The 22,381-nt window shown below is 44.1% G+C and overlaps 1 protein-coding gene across 1 annotated transcript in view; it reads left to right on the top strand.

The window, feature by feature from the left end:
- ADAMTS2 (ADAM metallopeptidase with thrombospondin type 1 motif 2) overlaps positions 1–16,505 on the top strand; it is a 445,202-nt gene extending 428,697 nt beyond the window's left edge. Inside the window, 4 exon segments of the mRNA XM_020964237.2 lie at positions 132–339; positions 2,892–3,021; positions 4,036–4,125; positions 11,044–16,505. Coding sequence (XP_020819896.1) covers positions 132–339; positions 2,892–3,021; positions 4,036–4,125; positions 11,044–11,492 — 877 coding nt within the window. The 3' untranslated portion in view covers positions 11,493–16,505.
- The last annotated feature ends 5,876 nt before the right edge of the window (positions 16,506–22,381 follow it).

Consider the following 22,381-nt stretch of genomic DNA (forward strand, 5'->3'; position numbering starts at 1 on the left):
CACTCCCAGAACCTTATCCTATCCCACAAAGCTGGGAATCAGGAGAGGGATGGCAAGGTGAGGTAGGCTCCAAGGAGGCCCAGGCCTGATAGTACTAGAGGGCTTACCTTTTTTGTTTCTGGCCTCGTTAGGTGGGTCACCGGAGAATGGGAGCCATGCAGCAAAAGCTGTGGAAAAACCGGTTACCAGATCCGCTCGGTCCGCTGTGTCCAACCCCTGCACGACAACACCAATCGCTCTGTCCACACCAAACACTGCAACGAGGCCCGACCAGAGGGCAGGCGGGCTTGTAACCGGGACCTCTGCCCTGGAGAGTGGAGAATCGGGCCCTGGTCCCAGGTAAGCTTCACCTTCCCCATCCATCCTAGAGAAGAGGCCCAGGCTCCAGAAGTCATTGCTGCACCTCAGTGGCTTACCGGCGGAAAAGTCACAGTATACACTATCAGAGCCAGTATCTGAACCATACCCACCAAGGTGAAAAGGGCCTTACAGGTAGTCACTGAATTCAGACACTAAAGCGGATGGGGATGTTGCAATTACCAGGTCTTGATAGACACCAAGATAACCCTAGAGGCTAAAGCAGTGCAGTACAGACACTGAGGGGATGGACCAGTTCCTTCACTGTAGTATGAATGACTATTCAGTGGTGAGCTCTGGCCCCAAGAGGGGCAACTGGAATCATAAGTGGGTCTCTGTTAGGAATGCCAAGTTGAGAAGAAATTAGGGGTGGGAGTGACGGTCTGGAGAGCTTTGAGAAAAGGAGAGAGCAGCCCTGATGGGACGAGAGGCAGAGAAGTGAGGCTAAGAATAAAGGCCTCTCTGGGGCCAAGAGAGCAGATTCTGTTGGACACAGCAGAAATCATCCAGTTGGAGACCGGAGAAGATTCCAATTTGAACATGGGGATTCTGATGACATAAATAGGCCCCAGATAAGGAACAAGACCTAAAAGAAGGGAGAGAAGGGGATGAATGAGAGCTGTCTTCTAAAGAGCTATGTGGAAGAGAGGCTGGGGATGTTCCATATGGCCCCAGAAGGCAGACATAGAGGCAATGGGATATAGAGAGGCAAATTGAGGCTTTATGTCAGGGAAAACTTCCATCCAATTAGAACTATCCCTAACTGGAAAAGGCTGCCTTGGGAGGTAATGAGTGGCTTCCCTCTCACAGGAGGTCTGCAAGCAAACGGTGGATGACCACTCATCAGGTATGATGTAGAAATGATTCTTGTTTAGGTATGAGTTAGAGCCAGGCTCCTCCTCCAACATTGCTTTGTCTGTTTCAACCAATGGAGAGTACTCTATAGACCACGGGATCTGTCAAGGTAGGCAGATCTCATGCAAAAGTTGGTCGTACAGATTAAATTCATGGAGATTGAGCATAGATTGAGGCTCAAAATAGTCCTCTTAGGAATGTGCTATTCATTCCTCTTTGAGGTCTCCGCTTCTTCCTGGCTGATTCTAAGTGGCCCTCCCTCCTCTCAGGGAGGAAATGTGAACCCTGACAGGGCTGGGTTCTGCTCACTTGCCTGTGTGATTGAGTGCCACTGGAACCACCGCTCTATATGGGTTGAGGAATGGGAAGCCAGGCAAGGAAACCCTGGAGAGCTACAAAAATAAGAACAGACTCGATCTCTGTTCCATAAACAGACATGCCATTCAGTGGGATTTGGGAGACCTGAGATCTACAACTATCAGTAATTGTACCTCAGTTTCCTCCTCTGTCAAACAAGGTGGTGTAGGAGCAGCTGATCTGCAAGGCCTGCTTCATCTCTGAGAATCTGTGGCTGTGACTACCTAGAGAGACTCAGTGATTGTATGGATGTCTGGATACCTGGCTTTGTAAAACTCGTGCATCTTAGCTTAAAATGGGAGCAAGAATGAGCTGTCTATCTGGGACCACCTCTGATCACTTGTGTGAAGCATTTTGTAGCCACAGAGTACAATGAGTGTGGATTTAGTAGCCTTGTCGTTCTTCCTTCCTTCTCAAAGAGGACCAATGATATCAGGAGGGTGATGTCTTGACTTGCAAGTGAATTGGATTGAAGGGAGGCAGAGCTGTGCAGTCATCAGCCTCACTCTCTCCTCCAGAGTCATTTAAGTCCAGTGGCGAGACATAAGTCAGGACAACTAGCAATAGCCCCAGATGCAGTGGGAGACTTTGGCCTTTTTAAGCTAAGGTCTTTTCCAGGTCTCAGCTTTTCTGAGACAACACCCATTCAGTGATTCGGGGATTGAAGGCTAAGGAAGAAATGAGGCAAACGATGGCCTAGTTTGCCTACTCAAAAAAAATAATAAATACATAAATCCGAGAGGGGAAGACCCTCAGGGTTTTTCTGGCCAGAATAGAAACAATTGCTATTTACACTCACTCTGAGCCATCAAAATCCAAACAGTGACCAAGTGAGGCTTGGGCTGGGACCTATTGTTGGCCAATCAGGGAGAGCCAGAGTGATTTGGATTTAAGATATAGTCAAGTAGCTCTTTTTGCTTCCCAATGGGCTTTATCAACGTCTGATTTTCCAGAGCTCTATTTCAAGATTTAGTAGCCCTGCTAGTATTTCTGGAAAAGGTATGTGGATGGTGGGTGGTCTCCCCAAGCTTCATGTCCAGTGGGGAAGCTGGTTTTCCTCTTCCAATGCCAGTACTTGGGCACATGTACAGACTGATCTACGAGCTGCCAGTCAGTCACAAGTATATATTAAGTACTTACGAGATGCCAGGCATTGGAAAAAGCAGAAACAGTCCCCACTACATTTTAAGGCAGAGATTGGGGCGGGCAGTAAGGGAGTGGAGACATAACATGTAAATAACTAGATACACACAAGGTATCTACGGAGCAGGTTTCAGACAGCCTCATGTGTGGGAAGCACCAACGATACGCCTTTCTTCCAGTGTTCAGTGAGCTGTGGCAATGGCACTCAGGAACGACAGGTCCTGTGCCGGACCCAGGACGGTACCATTGGCTCCTGTCGGGAGGAGCGGCCTGAGACAGCCAGGACGTGCAGGCTCTCCATATGCCCCCGTAAGTCTTCTCCAGAATTGGCCAGGTTGACATGTAGGATCAGAGGGGATCGTCTAGAGAGGAAGTACGGATGAAGGGATAGCTCACTGGATTTGAAGTCAGGAAGACACAAGTTCAAATCCTGTCTCAGATGCTTACTGTGTGACCCTGAACAAACATTTAACCTCTCCCAGCCTCAGTTTCCTCATCTGTGAACTGAGGAGACGATGGCCTGTAAAGTCATTTCCAGTTCTAAATCTATGAGCCTATGCACCTATATGTCTCTAAATAAGTTTTAAGCATCCCCCGAAAAAGGTGGTGAAATTCAGCTTCTTCTAAGCAGTAAGTGCCACATGTGATTGCATCTTGCCTTCATCTCAGGTGCCCTTGCCCTGACCCCTTCATGATACCTGGAATGTTGTCTCTTGGGCAAAAAAAAAAAAGTCAGGGAGGAAGAGCTGAGGTCCAGGCTGAGCTGTTAAAACAATCCCCATGGGAGTGTCCCATTCGATCCCAGAATGTTTTAAAGCCCTGGACCCAAGAGCCAACCTCTCCTATAGGGATGTCCAGACCGAGAGAGTGTTACCCAGGGCTGAACATCTCTAAGCTGGAGACCTGTCCATCTGAATGTTTCTCTATGTCCAACCTAGTCCATATCTTTTGTAGTGATTATATTATGGGGTCTTGATGACAATTGCTTATGAATTTGACCCAAGAGGGTTTCCATCATTCAGTCTTTCATCATAAGGCACTGAGTGTGGGGAAGTTTCAAAGGCTCATGATGACAGTCCTCCGGCCTAAATCCTGGTAAGCTTTTCCAGGTGGATCCTAACTAGGATAATGACTGACCCTCACCCTTTCTCTGATGGCCTGACCTCCTCTCCCTTCCTGTTCCTGGGCCCTAATACCTCAGCCTCCTCCAGAGGGTTTTGAAACTTAGAGAAGTTTCAAAGCCACCTCTGTGTCTGAAGTCTGAGCTGAGAACCCCCAGGCCACCTCTTGTTGGCTCAAACATCTCTGTTCTCTTTCTCTTAGGAAACATCTCTGATCCTTCCAAGAAGAGTTACCTCATCCAGTGGCTGTCACGTCCAGACCCTGACTATCCAATCCAGAAAATCTCGTCAAGTAAAAGACCCGTTTATAACTCTGCCTTCGGCCTTTCCTGCATGCCCGGGCCACTGCGGATCTTGCCTTTGGCTCTTTTCCTCTCTCTCTATGGAAAGTTCCCCTGACTCTCCCTGAGTCCTCTCTGGGGCTGAATCTTTCTTTCTTCCCAGGGGCCTCCTCAATGCCTGGCCTCTCTCTGATTCAGAGCCCGTGTTGCCCTGGAGGCGGATGATGTCCCCGGCCTGTGGACGTGGGAAGGAGAATTTCTGCTGTGAGGCCCAGGCCTCCGGGATAGTGCCAAGAGCCATCAGCCTGGGGCTCTCGGGCATAGGTGAAAAGCAACTCCCTGGTCCAAGATGTGCAGTTTGGGGCCAAGACCGAGACCGGTCATGAACATGATCACATCCCCATGACGACAGACCTTGGAGTGCCAAGTTTCTTTCGCTTCCTCTTCCTCTGTCCAACATCTCCTCCGCTCAGCCTGCTTTTCTTCCAACAGGGTAGACAGATGAATGAGAGACTTCCTTCCCATCCCTACCCCACCTCCCTCACGTGCTGTGCTCCCGACAGGGCACCCGGCTCTGTTCTTTTTCTCTGCCTTTCATTTTGTGTTTGTTCCTGTGCAATGCTCAAAACAATGCAGTCTCCTCGTGTTTCCATCCTGTGGGAATGTTTAAAAGCTCCACTCATTGCTGCTGCTGCTGCTGCTGCTTTTGCTGCTGCTGCTGCTGCTGCTCTCTTTTGCTGTGTTCCGTGGGGCCCCATTTTCATAAAGGGTTTTGTGTCTCACCACAAAGTCTGGGCTTTTCTGCATGTGGCAGAACTCTTGCCACCATAGCTGTGCCCTCCCCTGCCCTGGAAGTGATCTGTTCTAAAAGGTGGGTGTAGTGTCCAGAGAGACCCTGTTATTCTGGGTTTTCATTCATCAACCTCCCAGGTTGCTTTTGCTAACCTGCCCATGTTTTGACGCTGAGCAGCATGCCTGTGTGAGTGAGAGACTGACCAGCAGACAGTCAGAGACTATTTCATGTAGATATGTCAAGTGGCCAATGGGACTGCGGAAACCACTACAGAATTACCTCAATTGTTACGGCTGTTTTGCTTAGGAGAAACATTTAGAAAAATGCCTTAAAGGTGAAAGGTAGTAGCACTGATCAATAAGCCTGGCTTCAAAAGCAAACATCACCCTGGTATATCACAGGCTTGTCTGCCAGGAGCTGACTCAAACTGGCATAGACGAGAAGTCAGGAACGTTCTTAGGGGAATTTGCACAGTTCCCAAAGGAGAAAGAGTCCTTTTTCTTTTGTTTCCTCCAAACTCTAATGGCCTCATTACTTCCCATGACATTTCTGTGCCAAGGAAGAGGAGTTAGTCCTTTAGAGAGCATTTCAGAAGACATCTTAGTTTTGGAATGCACGTATTCCAGCTGCATCTCTCTATCTACCAAGTCATCCATAGGCTCTAAGTTCGGGGCCGTCCCATGCCCCTAAGCGGGACAGACTAAGTCTGTCAGGTGACAGACTCGAATCTCTAGCTCTGCGGCAATGTAGCGCTTCAGATGTGTCATTACCCACCATGCAGTTCCATCTTTGAATGCTGGCGGTCTAGACAAATGTTGTTGTTGTTGTTTTCCCCAAAAGCTGTTAATATTTCATCAACACGACCGCAAAGCAAAGACACATAGCTGGCACTGAATACTGTTATGTAAAATAATCGGTGTTAAACTGTATAACTATGTTCACGACTGTTAACTTTCAAACTTTCAATAGACAACTAACTGTTTAGTGACGTTTTGAGATATGGGTGGCTGTCGAGAGTGGCGCAATAAGGTATCCAGGCATCGTGCACCACGTCAATATGCACTTTGGTTTATCAGGGATATTTTATTAGTGTTTTGTATGTATTTAACAGACTATTAAAGATGTGCTGTTTCAGTTTGCTTCCCAGGTCTTTTGTCTGAGGCCAAATTAGCCTGTAATAATAATAATTGTTATTATTACTATTATTATTATTATAGCATTTATATAGTATATTAAGATTTGCAAAGCACTTTACATGCACTGTCCTACAGAAACTATAAAAATATAGTGCCTTCCCCAACTCATGATTTGAAGACGTAGAGTCATCTATGTTCTGCCAGTTAAAGTAAGAGCTTGGCAGAATGGACACCTGGGTTGAGAAGAGCCTCCAGGAGCCACTTTGAATTTTACATGGGACAATTTTTCAGAGTCATTATGTGGAGATGGCACAGGTATGGAGACAATTGAAGAGTGATATTTTGCATTTTATCAAATAACATTCACATTCAGTAACCCCTTAATAAATACCTTGGGCCAGGAAGTAATAAGGCTTTACTAAAGATACTTTTCTCAAAAGCTTATGATGAAGAAGGCCCCATTACCTAATGGGCTTGACAGGAGCATTAGGCTGCTCTGTGTTAAGCAGTCAGACCTTAATGTTTTCCCTATCCATGATGGAGATGGAGATTGAGGGTGTAACTCTGGGCCCTGGGAAGCACCCTTATGCTATTCTCTTCCTACTCCCAATATGACCTATATGGTTGGCTGTGATCACACTGGTTTTATGTAACCCAAGCTTCAAAAAGAGGCTGAGTTGTCACTGACCTATCCCTACTGAGGCCAGATTTCCAATTTTGTGTTCTCAATCAAATGCAGCAGCCGAGAGACGCTTCAGCAAACATAGGGCAGTAAAAAAGCAGAATAAGTGTAAACTCACCTGCAGTGATGAACAAAAGCTACCATTGTGGGGAGTTTGCAGGTGAGAAAGAAAGTAGGTTTGGAGGGAGTTCTGCTTTCCTACCTATCAGAGTCAGGAGCGTGCCCGGTCCCCTCCAAAGCCCTGGTACCTTTTCCACTGAAATGCTCTTTTGCTAGTCTGTGCTTCTCTCCTGCTCTCTATCCTTCTATTGGTTGATGTGTCAAACTTACGGACAATATTTTTCTGAATTTCTTGGGGTTATCGATGTATCTCCTGGGTTTAGGAATATACCCTGGCTTGTCTAGTGATGCAAAAGGGTGAGCACTTAGGGGGAGAGTCATGACCCCCCAGAATGGCTGGAACTGGCAAAAAAATCACAGTCTGGAAAGCCTGTCATCCCTAGAAAGAGTGGTACTGTGGCAAGGGTAGATTCTCATCCTGGCCCATGTGAGCATGAGCCTTGTATTCTGGGCAAGGAGTACAGAATAGCAAATGGCAGCCCAGAAGACTCAAGCTTGAGTCCTTCCAAGAAAGGGTCGGGTGATGATGGGAGGTTAATTCATGGGATGTTAGAGTGTGGTAGGAGTGCAGACAGAGGTCAGTTCATCCAAACCACCTCCTTTTATTCAGAAGAGGAAACTGAGGATCAGAGATTGGAAGTGACTTGCCCAAAGTCAAAGTCTAGTTGGTGAAAGAATAAAAACTATAACTCAGGTTTCCTGGCATTAAGTTGAGTATTCGTTCTCTTGGTACTGTATAGGTAACTTCAGGGTCCCCTTATATCTGGTTCTTGAGGCAAACAGTCAATCATCAGTTTTCTATAGGAAGATTATTGCCTTCAAATATATGGTGGTCCGCTTTCAATATTGGGCTAAAATTGCTGTATCTTACCTGAGCTTTGGATGAGTCCAACTCAGTGTGAGAAGACTCAATCTATGAGAAAGTAAAAAAAAAAAAAGCGTCGTGATGTACTAGATAGGATGTTGAACTTGTAGTCAGGAAAACCAGTCACCTCAGTTGCAGACCAAGATGATTTCATGGCCCTGGGCAAGTCACTTAACCTCTTTTGGCCTTTCTTTCCCTATCGGTAAAATAAGAGGGTTGGATTTGATAACCTCGGATCCTTCCAGCTCCAAATTTATGATTCTCTGATACTAAGTAAGCGCCCATGATCTGGTTGATCTGGAGCAAGGGAATACTAAGGAGGCAGACACTGGATATAATCAGATTGCACCCTAGACCAAAACCAGATTTCAAAGTGTCCAAGGAAAGGAGAATCAAAGTTCCATGTAAAATGAGACTCTAAAATTGAATGCAACTTGAGAGGAATGCGAAGGTGAGGTCCTCTCGGAAGAGCTGAGTGATGATGTCTGATAAGCCATCGGGAGAGATTGGTGCTAGACAGGGACTAGGTAAGGGGCAAAGAACGCTAGTATGGAGTCATCAGAGGTGACTTTATTTTTGGTCTTGGTCCTGACTCTGCCACTTCCAGGGTGACCTTACCCAAATAAGTCAGGTAGAGAACCCTTTGGAGAACCCTCATTTCTTTTACTGCAAATTGAGAGGGTCAAAGTAGATGATTTCTTAGGTCCTTCCACTATGATCCCATATAGATTTAGGAGTAATCTATGTAGAATTGGAAACTGGAGCTATGAGAGTCACTGAGATGGCAAAAGAGAAAGAGAGCCTAAGGGCAAAGGGCACACTTAGGATGCAGGAGGAAAAAGAGACATAGTGAATGAGATCCAGAATGAGCAGGAAGAGTGGCAGGAGGAAACGGGACATAATGATGCTATGTGACCATAATTTTATGCTTGGAAAAGTGTCCAGTCCCCTCATTTTGCAGATGAGGAAAATGAAGCACAGAAGACTGAGTGACTTTCCCAGGGTCATGTAGTTAATAAGTGCCTGAGCTGGGATTTGAACCTGGGTCTTCCTGGTCTAGCACTCTATCCACTTTTGTGTGCTGCCTTCCTAAAGGCAAAGAAACCAAGGGAGCAAAAGATGTCAGGAAGGCTGTGTTAAAAGACAGACAGTGTATAGATTAGAGAAGGTGGTAGTACTGTCTGTTCTGTACTTGTAAGACCAAAATTGGAATAGCGTGACTAGTTCTGGCTACTAGCCTAGGAAGGGTGTTGACAGGTTGGAAAGAGTCTGGAAGAAGATGTCCAAAACAGAAGAGCCAAGAATTGAAAACATGTTATATTGAGATCAGGGGTTATATTCATATCTGAACTCATATTTGGAACTCTTGAGCCTCATATATGGTAGGAGCTTAAGTGTTGTTGAGTAAAATTAGAAACAATTTAAGGAAGCAAAAGTAAGAGGAGATCAGACACCAGGAATAGAGACATAAGGGTCAACCCAAGTCTTTAAAGAGCTGGGAAGCATCAGAGGGTTACCCCTTCTCTGAGGAGCTCCATGAAAAGAATTGGGACCAGCTAGTAAAGGCTACGTGGAATAGACTACAGCAGCCCAAAAGCCCAAGAGGCTACTTACATGGCGATGAGTTCAACCATCAGTGGGGGTCTCCAAGTAGAGGCTAGATCCACATTGGATCAGAGGTTGGGCTCTGACCTCGCTGGTAAGTCTCTTCCCATTGAATGTGATTCATTCCCAGAACAAGCATAAATGACTCAGGAGTGAATTACTATTTTGAGTCTGCTGCTTACGTAATAAAGACCTGACTTCAGAAGCAATTTGCAGCCTGGGACTGCTAAGTCACTTGTTCTTTTGGCTAGTGAGTATTGAAGAATAGTAACCCTAAGGACAATGACAGTGACTCTCATAGCTCCAAGCATGATATGCCTAAAGGCCTTGTTGAACATGAAACCCTGTCTATTCTCTCAAATGCTCAGTGAGCATCCTCCAATAGATGAGATTTCCTCTAGACAGAGATTGCCCTACTCATCTACCCAACCACTGGCAATATTGTCTTATGCTAGCCTCCAAAGGAGCCTAAAATAAAGCATGGGAGGGGACAGTAGTTTTGCCAGGAGCCATTTTCCAGCAAGTAAACTGATCCTCAGAAGTGGGAAATGATCCAAGGTCACATCTAGAGACCTAGTCACACCAAGTTCAAAAGCCAGATCTTAAAACACCAGGACTACTCACCCTATTCTTATGCTACATTGACTTCTCAAGACAGGAATGACTTTTCTTAGTAGAGAAACTAGTCCTGAGGTATACAAATGAGGGGAGATGCGTAGGATACCAAGCAGAACCCTGTGGAGAAGGAAAACCAAAGTTCAGGGTTGAGTCAACATGGCTGAGCATGAATAAGTATTCTGAATCTTCACAAGTACACAGTGTTCCATTCACTGCCTACTTTTGCCACATCACAGACAGCCCTTGGGTGGAAGAGTCCCTGCCAGGTTATCAGGCATCGTGCTCCATTGCTGCAAGTCTGGGGCAGCCAAGACAATCTTTTCAGAAAACAAGCCACCACTTCAGTTTTCTATAGCACTTCAAATTTTACACAGCACTCTCCTCACAGTAATCTTGGTATTACCATCCCCATTTGGCAGGTGAGGAAAGTGACTTGCTCTGGATTAAACACCTAAAAAGTATGAGATCTGAGATCAGACTCAGGTCTTCAGACTCTGAGACTAGGGCTGTTTCTCACTCACCTCTCATATCCAGCCATTGAGGAAGGCCATAAGGATGGTCATTTTAGGGCAAGAGTTCTACACCTCTTTTGTGTCATAGACTCTTTTGCAAGCCTGGGGAAGCCTAAGGTTCCATTCTCATAATCATTTTTTTAAAGTGTATTCAAAAAAGCATAGGATTGGGGTAGCTAGATGGTACTGTGGATAGGGCGCTGTCCCTGAAGTCAGGAAGACCTGAGTTTGAATTTGGCCTCAGACACTTACTAGCTGTGTGACCTTGGGAAAGTCATTTAACCCCAAGTGCCTCAAAAAAAAACCAACATAGGATTACAAAGGAAATTAGTTAAATTGAAATATAGTTATTAAAATGTTTTTCAGAAAACAGGTTTACAGACCCCAAGTTAGTAAACCCTGTTTAAGGACTCTCAAATTGCTAACATTCAGTATTCTGGGGATACTTCCTCAGGCACTGTGTGGCTAAGTGCATTTCAACTATCATTCTACCATTCTGTTAACAATATAAGGTATGGCCTGAGGCCTAGATATTTAGTCAGCAATACACACATGTCATTTTCCTGGTCTGGTCATCTGTCCTGCTTTTCTCTTTCAGAAGAACACTGTCAAGGGGACAAGTCAATGTTCTGCCGTTTGGAAGTCCTGTCTCGATACTGCTCCATCCCAGGCTATAACCAACTGTGTTGTAAGTCCTGTAACCTCTACAATAACATCACAGTGGACAACGGGACCGAGCCAACCCCTGGAAGAAACAACGACATTGAGGCGCTGCTCCCAACGCTCCCAACACCTCCAGCGGTACATCCGTCTCTGGCACGCCCCCCAGGGACTCCCACTAGTGCCTCGGGTTCCAATATCACGGAGGAGGAACTTCCGGACATCAATGCTGTGGACGCGCCCTATGAGGTTCAAGGCCCAGATGAGGACGTCCAGCAGCCCAATCTCATCCCCCATCGAAGGACCCCGTATGAGAAGACCAAGAACCAGAGGATCCAAGAGCTCATTGCTGAGAAATGGAAGAGAGAGATGCTCGGGAGGTTCTAATAAATCAGAAAGATGCCGTCGGTAGCATATTTTTTCCTCTTGGAGAGATGTAACTGGCAGCATAGTAATAATGCCCATCCTAGAAATGAGGGGGAGTGGTGCTATGGCAAAAGTGCCCAATTCTAAAAGACTGAAAAAGAGAGAGATGGTGGCAGAGGTGCAATGGCCAGGTTGGTTTCCATGATCGTGGGGAATGCAGTCAGAGAAACCTCCCAGTTAGTTATCTGACATTCGTATGGGTCTAGCAAAGCACACAGAGCCTGGGGATACCCTTGGGAGGCTGCTGTTTAAACATGACATTCACCAGCCTTTAACAGAATGGAAAGAAAATCAAGAGAAAATAGAGCTGAGTTAGAGGGGTTCTTGGAAAGAATCCCAGGCTGTAAAAATTCCACTACAGAGAGAACAGAGCTGCCCCTAGGCCCAATAGCATTCCCTTAGTTCTTGATCTCGGGATTAGGCAGCCCCTGAAATGCCTCACCAAATTTTCTTTCCATTTGGGTTTCATCTTGGGAGAGGTGTAGACACATTTGAGAGGCAATGATGGATCACTGGGTCCCTATATTTAGAGATGGAAGGGGTCCTAGAGATTATCTGTTCCATCCCGTACAATGTATAGATGATAAAACTGAAGATCAGAGAAGATGAGTAACTTATCCAAGGCCACATAACTTGGAAGTAGCAAAGACAAGATTCAAAGCTAGGTTCACTAACTCCAAACCAATACCATCTCTAATCAGCAAGTGGCAATTTGTTTTTTAAACACACACACACACACACACACACACACACGGGTTCATAGATTGATGGAGAAAAGAATTGTCCCTTCCCCATGGCAGTTTCCTTACCAACCTCCCTACAGTGATGACCCCTTGTCATCCAGCCCTAACAGAGCCAGCAAAGGGAGAAGTATAAAAACCCTTTACCTGCTATTCCAGGGTAAGATCTCTCCACTAAGCCTCAGAGGACCAGGGCAGTGGTACCCTTTGTGAACTGCTGACGGCAGGGCAGAAGCCCAAGTAGAAAAAAATAAATCTTGGTGAAAGTTCCAATGGATACCCATACTAAACAGCACTAGACTGGGGGTCTTTGGGATAGGCAGGGAAGAGAGTGTGTACAGAAGGGTTCGAATAGGATGTCATAGAATGTTAGAGTAGAGATCAAGAGCTTAAAGGTCATTTGATCACATGGCTTTACACCTGAGGAAACAGGGCCATAGTGGAAGGGACTTGCCGGAGGTCACTCAGCTAGCTAGTGGCAAAGCCAGGACTAACATGCTGGTTTCCTCACTGCCATTTCAATACAGAATATCCCCTATTCACTACATTCTCTTCTGCTATTTGGGGTTAACCCTCTGGAACACTAAGACAAAGGCAAATGGAGATACTGTATTTTGCTAGCCAAGACTCAGAGTCCTACAAGATGTGATTTTACTGGAGACCAATGTATCCCAGCTTCCTTTGTTAGGGTGTGCACAGAGACTGTTCAAAGATGAGGATGGTATGAGAACCACCCCAATTCTGGTCTCCACTCCTAAATAAGAACCCATCTAGGTCTCCTCCATTAGCTTTAATGGTCCATAAATATCCATAGAGTAGCTATTTGCCCCAGCCTCCCCCAAAGTTATGCATTCCAGCTTTTATGGCAAAGGGGAAGGAAGAGTAAGTTTGGTAATTCTCTTATTTTGTCTTTTTCTAGATCCCTTGTTGGGGAGTATGACTAGATACATCCAGTTTACAAATCAATGGTGCTTTATCAACAGAAAAAATATGTGCCGAGACCTTTGTCTTCCATCAGTGGTGGGGGTCAGGAACTGCCCTTTCAAACAAGGGCATCCTTCTCATGCCCACCTTTTTGCTCAGGGGAGGCTGGGTCATTTATCCTGATTATGTGATCCATGTCTGCCCAAGGTGGCCCCTGATGACAGACTTTTTCTTTGGTCCTTTCCCCCACCTTCAGGTACCCTAATGGGGGCATAGTTCAAGGCACTCTGACAGCTGCCTCCATCTTACTTTCAACATTCCATATAACGGTAGCTCTGGGAGCCAGATCCCTGGAAGGGAAGACCCCAAGTTTGCCCCAACACTTACAGATTAACTGAGACACTTATTTCCTTAACTGGATAAGTGGGTGGCAAAGCTCTGGGGAGAAGAGGTTGAAATGTTTAGAGTGAAAAGAAAAAGTGGAAGAATTTCTTGGCATTAATGCTAAAAGAGTTTATTGTTTAAACAGAGGGAAAAATAGTCATAGAATATGCCCCCTCCTGGAGAGAGGCCATAGTTATTCTTGCTTTTTGTCATGTGATGAAGAGTTAACAGTGGACCATTGCATTGATTCTGTCCTGCTCCAGATTCTGGATAACACAATTTGGGATCATTGGGAACAAGGCTCTTTTCCTTTGTCTTTAGTGTGTCCTAACAGAGCTCACTTCTGTAAAGCTGTTTTCAGGCCTGCTCATGTAGTTGTTAGTTGCCATGGCCCTTAGGGATGGAGGGATCCTTTGAAAGCTCCAATTTTTATTGCATTGAAATTATTTTTTAAATGAAGCTTAATTCCCTCCCAAAACCTACAGAATTGTTTTCTTGCTGGACAATGAGTATCTTCAAATGAACTCAGCTCTATACATTCTAACAGTCACTTCTAAGAAAATGAGGGACAGGGCCTGGGGTTTCAGGAAGAATCACTGGGTCTGCTCCTTCTCTTCATCCAGGAATACCACCAGTTGAAGCCTAGTAAGTTTCCTTCAGTCTAAGCTGTGTCTAGTGACTACTTCTAACTGCCCATCTTCCTGCTTTGGGAAAAAAGAAATCAAAGACTCTTAGTACTTGGGCAGTGCTGCACAGCAGAAAGAGGTGTCTCTGGTCACTGACCTCTTCCTGTGTTGTCTATCAGAGGGAAAACAAAGAAACTCAAATTTTCAAGAAACCTCACAAGATTGGACCTGGCCCTTGCCTTCTGGCAGGTCATAGTATGAAACCTACTTTACTGATGAGTCAGTAATCATCCATTTACGTTGCTCTTTATATTCTCATTTCATCCTCGCTCTCTCTTTGAGAAGTAGATAGTACAATTCTTATTCTTTCCATTTTACTCATTGGGAAAGTGAGACCCAGAAGCAGGAAGTGGTTTGTTCAAAGTCACATCAGCAGAGTCAGGATTCAAACCCAGATACTCCCACTCCATTTCTAGCACTCTTTCTCCCAGAGGTCTCAGGGAGAGAGGTTAAGTGACTACCTGAGGCCAAGTGCACCCAGATGACCATTTAGGGTCTATTCTGAGGAACAATGCGTAAACTTAGAGAATGCTATAAACAAAATGGGCAGCTGGATCAATGCTGGACTTTTCCATTAGGGAAAACACTGGTAGGCTCTTTCCCTAGCATCTCTCCCTGAATTGAGACCTTTGGCATTGCATGTGTTACCCAGTGTGAGCAACGCTGCTCACATCCAGGGGTGCCAGGAGGATAGCCTGCCCATTTTATGAGATCAGAGAAAGTAGAGACTATGTCTTTTTAAATGAGGGAAAGTGTATTTGTTGGTAAGAGAGTCATATCAATGGGATAGGAAATCTAGGAATCTTGCTGACATATTAGAAGCCTAATAGTGTTTAAGAACCAGGAAAATTACTATTTAGGGTAAAAGGAAGGATTTCTTTTTAAAAAAAGAATACTAGCGATACATTGGGAAGCATTTTCTATTGCATTTTTCTATTTTAAAAGCAATATTTATAGTCTTCAACTCAAAACATCTCCAAAAGTAAGTTCCCCATCTCAGTGCCATTTATTTTGGTTGCCAAAAAAAAAAAAGAAGGTATTTGTAAAATCAGAAAACAAGGGGTATAAATTTTAGGCCCTTCACTGCCACCTCATCTGGGATCTTTGTCCATTGTGGGAGGGCATAACAGCTGAAATGACCTAATTGGATGACCCTATAAAGGGTCTAATCTAGTTGTGTTACCCATAGGACATACCATCAATAAGTGTTCCCATAGATGGGAAAGCCACGTGGTTGCAGTTCCATTTCACAAATGGCATCCCAAAGCACTGGGCATTGAGAAAGGTCCTATTAAGTGAGGCTTAGAGACCTGGTCTCTAGGAGGTCTTTACTCTTCTTGATGAGCACATGGCCTCCTCGTGATGGACAAGACTGAATAAGTAAGCATTACAGCAAGTCTAAAAAGAAAGTGAAGAAGCTCTGATGAACTCTGGCTTCAGATCTAGGCCTCAGTGTCAGCAGGATGGTATGGGAGAGTGCTAGAAATTGGGAGGAGATGGGCCAGTGCTGAGGCCCAGGAAGGCTGGTGTATATAACTGTTGTCCACCCCTCACAGCAGGCTGGGGGGGAACCCTCTAAGAGCTCACATCCCAATTCTTCCATGATTAAGTCTTAGAATTGTCGTCAAGTGCTGAAGATCCCAGGCCTCGGCCCCAGAAATCCAGGAGGATCCTGGTGCTAAGCAATGAAAGAGTACTTGGTTGGGCAGGGGGCCTGAAGGGTGGACCCACTCTCTAGCTGAGAACCTTAGGCCCCGTCAGGCCCCTTGTGTTATCCCACAAGTGCTTTGGCATTACGTGGATCCTTTTGGCGCCAGCGCTGAGGGAGTTACCTCAGCCTGTCAGGTGCTCCACTTCTCACTGGTGCTCCTCTTTGAGTTAATGACCTGAGTGTTCACTCCACTCTTCCTCCTAGACAAGCTCTAGGTTTCCAGGATCTGACCTTGGCATCAGTATTTCAGACAGTTTGCACATACAGTACAAATGGTGCTCCCCCAATAAGGCTAGCAGGGGGTCCAGAACTGAATTATGTCATGCATTTATTATTTACTCACATATGATGCACAGCCTTTGCCCATTTGGGCAGAATCCTTGTCCTGCAGGACAAGAGATTACAGTACCCACGGCTTACAGGTAACTGCCACCCATACCCATTCTCAGTAGAATAACATGTATATACAGAGTTGATCCTTTAAATTTTATAATTTATTAAAGTTCAAATGTCTGTGTTTTTGCAAACATCTGCTTGTGTTGTCTTTGAATGCACTTAGACTCCTTAACCTTCAACGTGGCCCAGCCCAAAGGACCCGATGACCTTAGAAGTGTGGAAAACCCAGAGGCGTACAGGCTGATCCACAGCAGAGTGAGGCCTGGTACTCTCAGCAACATACAGGAGGCTCTCCTCTCCCCCAAATTTACCTAAATCGTTCTGTCCTGCCATTGACAATTCATAGTTCTTTTATCATTCCCTTTTTGTTTCATATGTAAATGGCTATGTTGTCCTTAAGACACTAATAATCCAGCTGGGGAGATGTGGACTAGCTCCTTCACATTCCTTGCTGCACTCAGTTTTGTGTTGTTGAAATTTTAGGCTCACTCTGAAAAACTCTGGGGTAATTTTTAGATGAGACTTGTGAAGTGTTTTTTTGCCTTGTGAGTTTTTTACGTAGAGCTGTAACTAGGCTGGGCAACTGGAGCTCTGCCCTACAGTGCTAAGATTTAGATGTTACTTTGCACACATTTAGTGGTGTAGAAACAATTGAATTTATCACCTAATTAGCAAGTAAAAGGAAGTCATCAAATGGCTTTTTCACCCTTCAACCCTCATTACCCACATCTTTATCCACAGAGGTAGAGGTTTTAAGGCCTCTTTCTCCTATTCTTGCTACAGAGTACTTCCTGGAGACTCTGCCGCTATGGGACCCTGAATCCTAGGGTCTCTCCCAATCCACAATTGAATTGACCTTAATTTGAGGGCAATGTCATGTTACTTGCCCTGGGAACATTTTATGAAGATTGCCCCATAGGCCTAAACTTCTAAGCTCCAGTTTGGGGAAGAGATCATTCTTTTTACCTCTAGGTTAAGAAGAGGTTTTACCTCTTCTTAGATGGCAACACAATTTTAATTATGAAAAATATGGCATTTGTTGTCCCTACTTTATAGATGAAGAAATTGAAGCGCAGAGAGATCCCTTTAAAACATCATGTGCTGTCCAACCTCTGTGTCATTATTCATGCTGTTCTTGTTTCCGAAGACTCTTTCCCTTCCCCTTTCCCTGTGGAAAATCCCCAAGGGCTAGCACAACTTTCATCTTCTCTGTGAACATGCTGTGATTTTCTCCCATTCTCACTCTCATAGTGATAACTCCCCTATGTCGAGCTCTTCTGATGTAGCACATGGAGAATTCCCTCTTGTGGACCCCCAATTCTCTCTGGGTCACTCAAAGCCATATCTCATTATATATCCTCATGGATATGTTTACATTTATCTTTCAACCAGAGGAAACATTAGGTCAAAACAAAAGATAATAAAACATAACAAAGTAAAAGTAAAAAAGTCCTTCCACATAGATATAGGATATGCTTTCCCATGCTAACCATGAGTGGCCCAGGACACATATATATGGAACATATGTGACCAGGAAATATACGTAGCGATCAAACACCAGGGAAACGCGGGGAAATTTACACCTCTTCATTCCTTGAGATCATCACTCTCTCTTCTGGTTGCATCTTCTTGACTTACCACCACTAGACATATTCTCTGCTCTTACGGTTGCCAATGTAATCTCTGCTGTCTTTTTGGGGCTTCAGTTCTTTGGGGATAGATACTAATGTGTAGTGATTAGAAAGTCTCTCCCTGATAAGGACAGACTAATATCTCTATAGTCCTTAGCAGAGATTTTCAATCAATACACAGCTAAGGGAAGCTGATAAAAGCCCGCTAGGCTAAGGTTAAGTATTTCTGCCACATTTGGTGCTGATTGGAAGCTGATGGTCCAAGACAATTATCTGCTGTAAAGTAAGAAATTTTCCTACGACTCCAGTCCTTGATGGGATCCCTGTGTTCTCAAACCCATTTCAGGAACTCTGAAAAAACCTACCACAAGAAGTGGGTGGATTTTGAGGCTTAAAAGCCCATTTCACTTCCAAGATCCTTTCCAAGTGACATGTAAGTAAAACTGAACCAGAAGGGGAGCCAAGGGAAGAAGTCAAGGTTCTGACCTACCTTCCTGACTGACAGCAGAAGTCCTCTGTTCTGGCTAACATAGAGCCTCGCTATCTTTTTTACACTCATGTTGGCTCATTCTCATTTGTATATTATTGTGTCATTGCCAAGTTTCCTTTCCCAAATTGCAAGCTCTAACATAACAAGGACCATCCCACTTCTCTCTGTATTTATCTCAGGGCCCTGTACATATTATGCACTCAGTAAAATCCACTGAATGAATGATTTCCCAGTGGAAGAAGTTATGACCCCTAGAACGCATAGGAGTTAACCAGTAGAGGTTGACATAAGTTATTCTTTCCCAAATGGCCAAGTTCTTGGGAAGATCCATCATACCCACATAGCTCCTCCAGAAAACAGGACTCTGGAAAAGAAGTCAATTTAGAAACTGTTAGAGACCCCCACTTATTATCCCCATCATTCTCCTGTGTTCACAGGAAAGAACTCACATTATCTGTAAACTGGGAGGATTGGATGGGAATAGAGGAAGAGGAATAAACAAGCTCCTATAAACTAGACCCTTTTTTCCACAATGGACTTAACATCTAAACATCAGGATCTGGCTCTGACAGCACATTGAGGCAACTCTTGCCACCCCCCAATTTCATCCCATTCCCTGAAAATTCCATCTGCTTAAATGAGTCACTGACATCTATGTCACTGGTTCCATTATGTTATGTTTTTAGAGATCACTTGGGTAGCAACATCATCTATCTCGTAATTATCTCAAATATTCAATTTGCATGTTCCCTTCAACTATGTAGATCACAACCTGTCCATGACTGCCCATCCTATATGACTGTTACCCATATTCTCCATAAGTTCACCTAACATGCTGGAGGGCTCTCTTTGCCTTCTCTTGATATTTCAAGGATATCAGTGGAGTACTTGCCCTCTCATCCCTCACCTTCACTGCATAGCAAGCCGTATTCTCTTCTCATCATATATTTCCCCCATGGCATCTTTTACTCCTGTCCTTCCTTGACGTTCCTCATTAGTGGTAATCTAGGAAGTAGACCATACATTATAGTGGTGGCTTATTTTTATACTATCTTGTTCATGACCAAAATAGGCAATCTAAGCAGAAATAACCCAGAAGTTGTATGATGAGATATTCTCTCCCAACCTCACCAAGTAAAAACTTTCAGAAGATTCTGCTAGCCAACGGCATAGTACAGTTGAATGGGCACTGGATTTGGAGTCAGAAGACCTGGATTTAATTTTGTCTCTAAATGGGTGGGGGTGGACCGGATGACCTCTGAAGGCCTTACCTCTCTAGATATTTGGTCCTATGATTCTATGCATCTGAGTATTATAGTAATTTCTTTTCTTAAAAAATTCAACACAAACATTTATTGAGTAACTACTAGGTTCCCACTGAACTAGACACAGAAAAACAAAAACTATGGTGTATGCATGAGCAGTTTATAATCTAGTTGGAAGGGCTAAGACGCACCACAACTTAAGTGATTACATAAGAGATGCCAGAGAAGAAGTATAAAGAGACATTAGAGGAGGGCTTTTGATATATTTGTCAGAATTTTAATTAGGATTTGAACGAAGGGAAGGATTTTAATATGCAAAGATGGGAAAGAGCACTTACTCAAATGCTCTAGGGTAGGACAAATAAGGGAAGAATAAGTAACTACCTACTATCAGAACACGAAGAATAAATGAGAAAAATTACAGATGACTGTGCTGAACAAGCAGTATGGAAAGAACATAATAGAAAAAAAGCAGGGATGTATAGTCTTCTCAAATATACATGAAATACTCACAAATGCTGATCATGTTGCTGGTCTCAGGACTCCTAGATACGTTAGGGAAGGTGGGAAATATATATACACATATATATGTATATAGGTACATGTATACTTGTGTATATAGGTATATCTCTGTGTATATATGTGTATATTATATATATATATGTGTGTGTGTGTATATTATATATATACATATATACATATGTGTGTGTGTGTGTACACACACACACACACACACACTATATTTAAAACATTAAAGGTTTGAGTGAAAGGTAGTAATACTGCCCTCAGGCCATCAGTTCAAAAGTAAAGAGGGAGAGGGAGTAAATAATCTGATTTTTTTCACTCACATATGGTAGAATATTATGCTAAAAATGGACACATCTCTTTTTTTTTATCTCTGTGATAGAAGATAATTTCCAAGAAGAACAGAGGATAGGTATGAAGTGTTATTTGAAATGTAAGGGTAAGACAAGGAGTAGTTTGGTGGAGGAAAGTTAAGACAATAAGCAGTTATTAAGTGCCTGGCACTGTATTCTGAGAATACAAAGAAAGTGGGAGAAACCCAATTCCTGCCCTCAAGGAGCTCACATTTTAATGGGAGAGGCAACATACAAATAATTATGTTATACAAGGTAAATTGGATGCAATCTCAGAAGGAAGGCATTAATGTTGAGGGGTCTGGGAAAGGGTTCTTATAGAACGTAGGATTTGGGGGCAGCTAAGTGGTGCAGTGGATAGAGCACCGGCCCTGGATTCAGGAGGACCTGAGTTCAAATCTGGCCTCAGGCACATAATACTTGCTAGCTGTGTGACCCTGGAAAAGTCACTTAACCCCATTGCCTAACAAAAACTAAAAAAAAAAAAGGTAGGATTTTAACTGAGACTTGAAGGGAGTCAGGAGTCAGAGATATTCATGGGAGACTGCCAAGGAAATTCATGGTGTCAGGAGACGGAGAATCAGCAGTGAGGAATAACAAGGAGGCTAGTGTCACCAGATCTCAAAGTATGAAGAAGGGAAAAAAGAGAAAGAAGGCTTAAAAAGCTGGAAGGGATGGGGCTATGAAGGGCTTTAAAAGAGAAATAGAAATTTTGTTTTTGATCCTGGAGGTAATAGGGAGCCACTGGCATTTTTTATTATAAAGACTGACATGGTAAAACCTGCACTTTGGAAAATCGCTTTGACAGGGACAGCTAGGTGGAGCAGTAGATAGAGCTCCGGCCTTGGAGTCAGGAGCACCTCAGTTCAAATCCAGCCTCAGACATGTAACACTTACTAGCTGTGTGACCCTGGGCAGTCACTTAACCCTGATTGCCTCACCAAAAAGCAAAAAAATTTTAAAAATCACTTTGACAGCTGAGTGGGAGCTGGACCAGAGCAGAGAAGAGGCTTAAGGCAGAGAGAAGAGCCATCAGGTTATTGCAATATTCTAGTCATGAGGTGGGTGATGAGGATCTGTGACAATGTGGTGGGAATGTCTAAAGCGACAGTGAAGGTAGAATCAATAGGCCTTGGCAACATATTGGATGGGTGGAGTGAAGGGTAAGAGAGAATGAGGTGTTTAGGATGTCATAAGTAGATTTGTAATAACTGAGGAGACAGATTCCAACCCAAGTGATTTATTAGCAAGATAAGCATAATAAACTGGATCACAGGCCCCTCAGCAGGCACAAAGACCCTGAATCCAGACTTGCACAGATTTTTATACATTAAAAGAAAATAATAAACAGGATACAAAACAGGATATAGAATTAGGTCATCTGATTTGTTATTGGAGGAAAGAACAGGAACTTTTCAAGTTAGGAGGTGGAAAACAAATGGAATCCCCCCAAATCGGGTGATTTACAGGAATAAGTCTCAAAAGGAGGTTGTTCACAAAATAAAGTCAGTCTGTTTCTCACAATTCCCTCCTTTGATCCTGGAGGGGTGGAGTGGGGATAGTTCCCCCAACCTCATGGACCACTATCTATAAGCAAACTCATATTTATAGGACCCAATTGCTCTAAGATGATACAAAGGATGCTGTATATCACCATGAAATTTGCCAATAGTGTTAAGTCTTTTCTAATCCTCCTGGGAGGAGTAATCAGTAGTAACATCACAATTAAGCAGCAACAAGAAAAC

The sequence above is a fragment of the Phascolarctos cinereus genome, unplaced genomic scaffold, assembly GCF_003287225.1.
Source record: "Phascolarctos cinereus isolate Bilbo 61053 unplaced genomic scaffold, phaCin_HiC Scaffold_2;HRSCAF=192, whole genome shotgun sequence".
Classification (NCBI taxonomy): domain Eukaryota; kingdom Metazoa; phylum Chordata; class Mammalia; order Diprotodontia; family Phascolarctidae; genus Phascolarctos; species Phascolarctos cinereus.